The 9,865-nt window shown below is 54.5% G+C and overlaps 3 protein-coding genes across 3 annotated transcripts; 1 reads left to right on the plus strand and 2 right to left on the minus strand.

Moving 5' to 3' along the window:
- Positions 1–71: 71 nt before the first annotated feature.
- N656DRAFT_754151 (gluconate kinase) lies at positions 72–2,535 on the minus strand (the record flags this gene model as incomplete). The annotated part of the gene is made up of 3 exons (XM_064813072.1): positions 72–551; positions 613–1,947; positions 2,002–2,535. The coding sequence occupies 3 exons, from the start codon at positions 2,533–2,535 to the stop codon at positions 141–143; spliced, it is 2,280 nt and encodes a 759-aa protein (XP_064669835.1). The 3' UTR covers positions 72–140.
- A 1,461-nt stretch (positions 2,536–3,996) lies between these two features.
- On the plus strand, positions 3,997–5,031 carry N656DRAFT_789909 (UbiA prenyltransferase; the record flags this gene model as incomplete). The annotated part of the gene is made up of 2 exons (XM_064816823.1): positions 3,997–4,040; positions 4,089–5,031. The coding sequence occupies 2 exons, from the start codon at positions 3,997–3,999 to the stop codon at positions 5,029–5,031; spliced, it is 987 nt and encodes a 328-aa protein (XP_064669836.1).
- Positions 5,032–5,280: 249 nt separating this feature from the next.
- On the minus strand, positions 5,281–6,864 carry N656DRAFT_829569 (uncharacterized protein; the record flags this gene model as incomplete). The annotated part of the gene is made up of 3 exons (XM_064818585.1): positions 5,281–6,258; positions 6,337–6,519; positions 6,718–6,864. The coding sequence occupies 3 exons, from the start codon at positions 6,862–6,864 to the stop codon at positions 5,281–5,283; spliced, it is 1,308 nt and encodes a 435-aa protein (XP_064669837.1).
- Between the last annotated feature and the right edge of the window lie 3,001 nt (positions 6,865–9,865).

A 9,865-nucleotide genomic window follows, 5' to 3' on the forward strand; every position in this document is an offset into this window, starting at 1 on the left:
TGATTGGTCCGCCAACTCTAACCTTCTTTCAACGTCAACCCAAGTTTTGGACTTTTGTCAAGAACGACCATCATTTTGCGCATTGTGATGTTCAAAACCTCGTCCTACTGCAGGCTACCTACACAATCGTCGCAGAGTGCTCACATGCACAAATAACCAATCTTCTTCCAGTAGTTGATATACCCACTGATGGTGCCATCATCAAGAGCACCCATGTCGCGCAGAGTCGCAGAGTGGGTCCGCGCGACATCTGTGCTCAGCACAACTTGTCCACAGGCCACCGGTCTGAACCCGTTCTTGAAGAAGGCCAGAAGCTTCTTGACGGGATAGAGCTCATCGTCAGAAGGCGCGCTGGCAACTTGGTCAAGCCATTCGTCGAAAGAAACAGGCGGCTTAACGAGACCGAGCTGTCGCCCGAAATGCTCTACCACACTGCTCCATGGCTGGCGCACAGGATTTTCCAGGTGCAGCACGGTAGGGAGCTTGCTCTGGGAGAAGACAATTTCCGAGACAACAGACGCGGCCTTGTCAACCGGAATCCAAGACAGCTCCTATCACCCAACCAGTCAGCAACCGACTACCCTTCAAAGTTGACGGGGCAATTAGACTTACTCCATGCAGCTGAGGGAAGGAGCCAATGCTCTTCGCCGTCTTTACCAGCATAGGAATCTGCTCATTCGCGTTCCATACTCCCGTGTTCGTGGCTCCAGTCAGCTGTCCGCACCGGATGGAGACGGCCTCCAGTTGACTAGCGTAAGCCTCAGCGGCTCGCTCAAGAATCTTCTCGCAGACGAGCTTTCCATCGGCGTAGCCAATGCCGCATGCAGACTCAGCAGGAGAAAGCGGAGTCTCCGGGACGGCGCATCCATTCTTGGAGAGGCCAACCCGGGCGGCAACCGCAATCGACGAAATGAAGATGAAGCGGCGTTTCGCACCTCGGCTGTTCTGCGCGGCAAAGTCCAGGAGGTTTTGGAAGAACTTGAACTGGTACTGGAAAGACCGCAGCCTGATAAGGTAGTTCATCGGCCAGGCAGCGTGAACGACATGCGTGACCATACCCTGCATGGCAGCGTATACCATCGGGATGAGACCCAATTTCTCGGCTGTCGGATCAACCTCGAGTGTGGCCACTTTGGCCCATTCCTCTTCCGAGAGCTCGAGACCCCTCGACTTGAGGATATTGCGGTCAAACTGTCCGCCGCCCGGCATGGGAGGCGCATTGGTACCCTTCTCCTTTCGGATGAGGCAGATGACTTTCTTCACTTCGGGTCGTCGAGCCAGATCCGCGAGGCAGTGCGACCCCAAGCTTCCCGAACTGCCGGTGAGTAGAACCACGGCATTCTCGAATACACTGGGTTGCTCCTCTTCCGGGGCGATGGGGGTAGCATTTAGCTTGCTGTACATCTCCACCAGCTCGTTCACCTCCTTGGCGGCATTCTCGAGCGAGTTCTCGCCGGAGCTTGATCGGTCCGTTATGGCCGCCGCCATCTCCCGTACCGACGGGTTGAGGTAGATGAACTCGGGTGGGATCAGCTTGGCAATGTCGACATCCTTCAACCCTTCCGTCTTGGACGCTGCGGCTATGAGCACCCGCCGCAACTGCAGCGCCTGCAGGGAGTCGACTCCCAGGTCGAACAGGCTATCCTCTACCGTCCATTGCGAAACCGGTGCGCGCGGCCCCAGACTCGTGTGGACAAGTTGCTTCAGGTCCTGCTCGAGATTATCCAGGTTCAGCGGCCCAGTGGCTTCAGTGGCAGCTTGGAGGAGCTTTTCGTAGACGGCCTTGATCTCTTTATCAAAGAGAGCGTATGTGTCCTTGCGCGCAATGGAACCCTTGTCAGTCCTGGGGACGACGGCGCCCTGAGGTATCACAATGATCGCATCCGGAGACGGGACTCGCCCCGAGCCATCCATCCGTTGCCCGGCAGCAGTCACGATTTCCCAGACCTTCGCCTTGAAGGTAGCCTCATCCTCGGCCGACAGAGGTGCCGCTGGCTCGACAAGGACGCCAAGGTTGAACTGGTTCTCGCCAAAAGCAACGGCAGACTTGATCATGGGGGCGTCGTTCAGCATGGTCTCCAGGATCAAGGGGCTGACCTTCTCTCCGGTAGCAAGAACAATGACGTCGTCATCGCGGCCCACGGCCGCAAAGTCAGTGTCGGGGTATTGCTCATTCCGGATCAACTGGTCGGCAATTTCGAAGCCTTCTGCAGCGCCAAATGGATACACTGTCAGGCGGAACCTCCTCTCGCCGTCCTTGGGTTCCAGCTCATCCACCTTGTATTTCACATCGGTTCGGAGCCTGAAGTACTTCCAGTTATAATTGTCCGTCGGTGCAAAGGTGAGAGAAAGGGGACCCGTTTCGGTCGTGCCGTAAAAGTTGAGCAGCTTGACGCCACCGGCTGTCAGGCGGTCTCCGACACCAGCACCCAGCGCAGCACCTCCGGTTCCAACAAAGTTCATTCCAACCAGGGCCTTGATTCCTTCGTCGTTTGGCAGGTTGCAAATATCATCCAGGAGGAATGGGACCGTCATCATGGATTTTGGCTTGGTCTCGTTGATAAGCTTGACGATGGAGAGCGCATTGGGGATGCCGTCGCTGGGCGGGTAGAGGGTCGTCATTCCGGCAGACATGGAAAGGCCAGGAGCAACAAGGCCGAAACCGTGGAACAAAGGTAGCGTTGAGAGGTTGAGACCCTGTGCTTGCTCCTCCGTGTCGAACTTGTGGCAGTTGACCGCAAAGAGAAGCTGACGGTGCGTGAGTGGAATAGGCTTGGGCAGGCCTGTGGTTCCGGAGGAATGAAGCAGCAGGATAATGTCATCCGGATTTGCGGGGCACTCGAAAGCCGGCGCGGTCGAGGGATCAATCCTTGGCTCCGTAAAGCTCTGGTAGGGTTCCCCAATGTGGGTGGAGATTCCATTCGCTGCCAGCGCAGCCAACGCCGGCTTCGCGGGTTCGCTGAGGCGCTGCGAAACAATGAAGGAACTGGCAGCAGTCGCTTGGAGAAGAGCATTGATGGCAACGGGAGGAAGCCGGGGAGAGAGTACCAATGGCTAATCACACGATGTCTTAGTTTGGCGGCCGAGCAAATACAGCTGAGCAGATTTGGAAGGGCAAGCTCACAGGAACTCCAATGCTCATGAGAGCAAACTCGTGGATTACCAGCCCAATATCACTCTGCATGAAGAGTGCCACAGGCGCCATCTTCGTCAAAGCCTTTTCACCCGCCGCCGGCCTGATGGGCAGATTCTCCTTCAGCCAGGCAGCGCACCTTGACACAGCGACCTTGAACTCGCCATGTGTGATTGTATCCAACGCACCGGAGGATGCGGCCTGAATGCAGAACGGATGCGACGCATTGTTCACAGCATTGAAGTCGACAAGTTCCGGCAACGAGTGCATGCAGCCCTCCAGCCTCTCTGTCGAGGCAAAGTTGACTGCAGGTCGAGCAAACGGCCGAATTGGAGTGCCATTGACGCCACTCGCCGTCATCTTCGGCTCCGCAACACCTTTGGCGGCGTATCCATTTTCCCGTCCTTCGACTCCGTTCGTGTTGGCGGTCATCGCGTTCAAAGTTACGGTCAATGGATGCAGTATAGTCTACGGAACAAGACAAACATAGTGGAGCTGATTGATTCACATCACGTATTTAATCCAGCCGGGTTGAGTTGATGATGACTGGCATCGGCGGATTTTGGGAGCCTCACTTTTGTTGGTCTACCGTTGCACATTTTACCCCTGATCCGATTCGATTGCAGCACTGTCCGGCACGAATCGGCGAATTGGCAACTTGTGCCGGTGGTTTTCACCCGCCTCTCTTTTCTGGCCTAGAAGGAACGTCTGCCCCTGAAAAGCAGATTTCGGTTCTCTCTTCGAAGCCCAGAGTTTCTCGGCATCTATTCTCGACCGTTAAGCTTCTGTTCACACACCGCACCGCAAGCACCCGTCGCAACCCCTCAGCGCAGCAACCCCCCCCCCGGGCCCTCTCCACCAAAATGGCCCCTAAGCAAAAGTCGCCCAAGAACGCTAATATCGGGACGTCCGAAAAGACCCCCTTAACTTCTGGTGCGGACGAGGGAGCATACAGGGCCCCAACCAAGGGCATCCTGTCAACGCTGCCTTCATCCTGGGTGCCCTTCGCCGAGCTTATCCGTCTGGAACAGCCACATGGCAACTACATGTGCTATTTCCCGCACGCTGTCGGTCTCCTCTACGCGTCCGCCGTCCAGTCGACCCCTGTGCCGCTTTCCACTCTGGGCCACCGAGCCTGCATCTTTGCGATCTGGACCTTCTTCTTGCGTGGAGCCGGCTGCGCGTGGAACGACATTGTCGACCAGGATCTCGACCGCCAGACAGCGCGGTGTCGCAATCGGCCCGTTGCTCGTGGCGCCGTCTCGACCACCGAGGGAGTCGTCTTCGCCCTGGCCCTGACCGCCCTCGGACTCGCATCCCTCCAGCCTCTGCCGCGTGAATGCAGTTACGTCGCGCTCGGGACCATCGTGCTGGCAATAATATACCCGTTTGGCAAGCGCTTCACACACTTTGCCCAAGTTATTCTCGGGTCTACGCTGGCTTCTACCATCTCTTTGGCGGCCTACTCGGTCGGTCTGCCTGCGCTCTCTGCGTCCTACGTTACCCCAACGCTGTGTCTCTCGGCCGCAATCATGCTGCTTGTCGTCTTCTACGATGTTGTCTACGCCCGCCGGGACACTGCTGACGACCTCAAGTCAGGGGTCAAGGGTATGGCCGTCCGCTTCCGTAATCACCTCGAGGGTCTCTTCGCCGTTATTACCATCTCCATTGTTGGGCTCTTGATGACCTTGGGCACCTCGGTCGGCATGGGACAGTTCTACTACATGTTCTCTATTGCCGGTCTCGCATTATGGTTGGTCCTGATGGTTGCCCTCACACATTGGCAGCTTCTAGAGAGCTGGAATGGGTTTTCTGGCTGGTGCTATGCTCTTGCCATTGCCCACCTAATCACTGGGTTTGTCATGGAGGCATGTGTGAAGAGCGGCGCTTTTCTGTAAACTCCGGTATTGGGATGCTGTTGCATGGAAGCTACATGTATCTATTTGTTCAGCTATTCGTCGAAAGATGGCAATTTGACAAATACAGCAGTCTGGCTCGGTCTAAATCTCCGCAAATAATTGGCGACCATTAACTGCCGTCTTCGGATTCACCCCGGAAGACAGACCATTATTGCAACCCGGGAGCCAGCCTCATCCCTGGATCGTCCGGAGAGCGCTGGGCAAGTCGGATCACTGGTTATACAGTATCTAGTTTATCCTCTGTTGGAGATCCTGCGTCCTCCTCATCAACCGCTGCTCCCGCCCGGTAATCTCGTCGAATGCCCGTGCCAGAAGACCGTCATCAAGCTCCTTGCCACCAAGAAAAGACCTCTTCCACCTCTGGACATTAGACGCGCCGTCCCCTGCCCCCGGATGACACCCAGGCTCGTCAATGGTAAACGCCTTGTTCAGCCGGCCGAGAAGGTACCCCACGGTGTGTACTGCCAAGGCCGCCTCCAGCAGTGGACTACTAACAATACCCGAGCTGTGCTGGTTACTGCTGGTTGCTGGCATCTCATCGTCACCATACCAGGCCCACAGGTGGTTAGTGGTGACCTCAAATAGACGCAGGATCTGCGTGTAGCATCCGAGCAGAAGGAAGATGACCGCCGAGTCGGGAACAATTATTGATGGGTTGTTTGTGAGCGATTCGGGGCCCGTCCACTCCATGTCGTCCACGCTGAGGCCCGAGTTGATGGACGCCTCTCTTGGGCGAGATGCTGTAGGGTGCTCCGTCCCGGAAAGTGTTGACCTGGAAACACTGCTTCGGCTACTCGAAGGCGGGGAGAAGCCCACGAAATGCGTGAAACTGCGGCGAGCCACATCGATCAACTCGCCACAAAAGCCAACCGCAACTTTGAGGTTTTGGGTGCTGTACGTGCTTGCTGAGGATGTTGTCTCTGTATAAGAGGCGAGAATCCTGGCATTAAGATCCGAGAGCTTCATGTAGCAATCATTGCTGGAGAAGGGATGTAGTGGTGGCCTGGCCGGCGGAATATGATTCGAGTCAAAGGCCCCACTCATCATTTCCTTCATCAAGCTTGGATCAACCGGCGTGCCTCCGGTCTGGCCAATGGGGGATGGCATCTTTGCCGCCGGTTCAAGCCCGTTTGTTAGGTCATTAGGGATGCAGAAGGTGGGAAGGTCCAGGCTGGTGTCGAAGTCGGTAAGGAAAAAGTCGTAGGACTAACAAAGGTAGGTGGTTAGAGAGTGGTCCACTGCTTGACGTCCTGTCCAAATCCGAAACATGCTGGGGCTACTCACTGTCTCTGAAGTGACCAGTCTGTCTGAGGCATGCGTCGGGGGAGGAGAGGGAGGATGCTCCATGCCGACCTCGTCGGATATCGTTGGCGGCGGGGTGGCGACGGTTTGTCTTGGGGCTAGATCCAGCACTGCCGTGATAAGATGGTCTTCGACAGCGTCGACACCTTCATGTTGTTCCCAAGGCTGGTCCGTCTCCCTCGGAAAAGAACTAAGAGCGGCGGTAGCATCATACAATGGAAATTCACTCTCCGGTGACCGTGACCGATATGAACTTGTACTTGTCCGTGACAAGACCGCTGGCCGCACACTGGCAGCTCTTTCTCTTTTCTTATCGACCTTTGCAGGGCGCCCGGCTTTCCCCCGCAAACTGACTGTACATACCAATCCTGCCTTGCGGCACCGGGAGCAAGGCTCGTCCGGGTTGTTCTTCTCCGGATCTACTGAACGAGGACATCGCAGCTTTTGTGAGTGACAGCGGTCACAAGCATGGCGTAGTTGTTGCTCTGAGTCGGCCCCGAGTCCAGGCATTTTGGTGCTGGAGCGAGGCGGGCAAGGGCAATGGATAACTGCAGTGCCGGCATCTAATGACTGACACAGTCGTTCCTGCCGCATTTATATTTCGCACGAAGGATTTCCCGCCGCGGAAGGATCATTTAACATATCGCCAATGTTTGCATGTACCATGATAGAGTACCATCCCCTCAGGGAGCTGGTCGCCCCCAAGGAGCTAATCGCCCTGGGAGCTTAGCCCTAGGTACCTAGTCATCATGACCAGGCCCCCCCAATACCAGAGCATTTAGGTAAGGTAAGGTACTTTTACACCGCCAATGAATGTACATCATGGCTCGGGAGGAGGATTCCCGGTCTAGCTCCCTACTACCACCCTCACAAGTCGTTTCTCCAAGATGATGCCAAGATCCACGTGGCCAGGAAGACGGCGCCTGACATAAACTGCCAACGGTTGGCGCCGCTGACATGAATCTTGGCTAAGATAACGCTAGTTAAGCGTTTGCCCGACTGTAACCCCCAAAGATTCAAATCGTGCCCCAAAGTTTGGGGCCCGCAAGGTTCCTTCGGTGTATTTTTCAAACACGTGTGGTTGACTTTCTCATCCGGTGGATTACATAACCTTGGCGGTGATCCGATCTAAGCCCGCTTAGATCCTTCCTAAATCCTTCACAGGGCCTTAAAACTTAGCGCGACTTTCTCACCCAATGATTCATTTAGTACACATGTGCAGTCCTTGTTCAGAACAACGACGAAGACGCAATCGATGACATAACCTTGTCAAATCGGGCCGGAGAATGTCAGGGCGATGTCGCTGGAGGGCCAAGCAGCAGCCCCTATCAGCCCATTTGCTGGGCCTCGGGGGCACCTTCCAACTTGGAGGGACTCGGACTTGACGAACTGAATGGAACGGGTAAGAATCAACCGGGAAACACAGGATTGCGATTCGGAGAATAAAAGGTAAGGAACCCAGAGCATATTGTATGTACTGTACATACAGTTCAGTGACGGAGGCACCCGTGACATTTTACTATGGGAGGCACGCGTACGCGATTTCTAGTCGTTGCCTGGATGCAATTCCACTGGGCTGGAAGACTGGTATCTGACGGAAAAGAAGTGGAGTGGAAAACGTGGTGCTAGGTACCTGAATTCCGTGTCGTTCGGGATGGCCTAAGGTTGAAGTGGAAGGCAGGGATTCCACCGATTCCACCGGCCTGGATGGCCGCAATTCCACTAGGTCTGCTGCAACCTAGACTGGGATTCTGCATTACTGGCCTGCAAGGCGCAGCTTCCAATGCAGTCCTGGCTCGAACTTTTGCGCCTCACCTGTTGTTTTTGTACTAGCCCCAAGACTCGCTGCAGTACAAAGCGGTACAAGAGCCTTGGTGAAGAGCAGGTTCAAGATTGGAGTTGTGTGGAGCTGCATGACTGGACCGGACTCACTGTGAGACTATGAGAGTCTGATGTAGAATGGAATTGATTCTACGGAATACAGTACAGAGTATCTGCTCACCTGCTGTGCCTCAGCCTCCAAAAACAAGCGGTCAGGGGCATGAGGCGCCTCATATATACATACGTAGCAGCGCATTGCTAGTATGCATTAGAGTGGGTTTCAGTACGACGTTTCAGCGGGGTGGAAGTTTCTGGAACGCTGCCATATCGAGAGACACGATTGCCTCTTGGTTTGGGCCTTGAACCTTATTACAGACTGTAATTACGGAGCACAACCCCTGATTTTTGTTACGGTAGCGCCGAACCCATGACAGGGTCCTGGTCCCACTGGAAGTTCACAAAAGATGCATCTCAACAGCCATACGTGTAGAGAATGATACCGCATAAAAAGCAGGACAATAGAATCTAGCAATGTCTAGAGTGATTGGTTCACACGCACATTGCTCCTGTTGGGCTATTTCTGGTCAAGATGGATGATTGGGGCCAGCCGTTGTCTTTATATCAAGTGCTGATATCGGACAAACCAGGGGAACCTATCCGTACCTATCCGTATCGCGGATCGGTCTACCGTAGACGAATTGAGGCCTTTTGCTATCGAGATCAGCTACCCTGGCAGACGCCGATACTAGTATGCCCCCGCGCTCGCAATCGCTAACGACGGTTGTCACTTTGCCCCCTGATAAAACGACTTTTGTGGGCATCGAAGTACCGGCACTGAGTGCCGGCAAGACCATACCGGCAAGACCATACAAGTCCCACCTTACCTGCAAGCCTTGCCTTCCAGCCTGCCTATATTGATGTTAGCTCTAGATGGGTCGTTCTAGTCCGTAGTTGCATGTATAGCTAAGGTATTCCCTACCTTTTTTCTTCCCCTAATTGCTAGTGTAGACGTAGGAGTCTTATCAGCCATATTAATTGCTAGTCTTGGGCAACTTATCACAACTACGTTTTTCCATCAAGGCAAGTGTCTTAGGTATACCGGGACAAAGTACCGCTAACTCCACCTCAGTATTGTCAGGCCACGCAAAAATTCAGGGGCACGGATGGCTTGGCACAAACTGATACGGTTAAGCGCCCGGCACTAGAACAGTCGTTTTCATCACCCCAGAACAATCGGTCTTTTTAACCGTACTCAACTCCGTGCCACACTGCTTCAGTTCGGGTACGTCCCCCCACACTTATCCGATCGGGTGAGTTCCGTATCCGACTCGGCCAATAAAAGTGGGACATGGCACGGTAAGGTATAGTATGTACAGTACATGTATTGGGCATGTACTTCGTACGAGGTACTGTACAATACAGTACACCACTGCATATGCGATACGCTGAGAGTGAAACTGCAACTACGTCACTGCTCACTACGTCCTCTACTCATGCCCAAAATCCTGCTCTTGTTGTTACGGAGGTCGAGAGGGTAGGCGCGCCCCTTCCACAAAATCCAACGTACAATGGAAGCGACGTTGCAGATACCGCATATACTCACTCGATAGGAGGAAACGCTAGAATCGGCGCTACTGCAGCCAGGCCTCGTATCCTCCAGCACTTTCAACCACAACCAACCAATTCAGCC

The sequence above is a fragment of the Canariomyces notabilis genome (genome assembly GCF_033297395.1).
Source record: "Canariomyces notabilis strain CBS 508.74 unplaced genomic scaffold N656scaffold_12, whole genome shotgun sequence".
Lineage (NCBI taxonomy): Eukaryota > Fungi > Ascomycota > Sordariomycetes > Sordariales > Chaetomiaceae > Canariomyces > Canariomyces notabilis.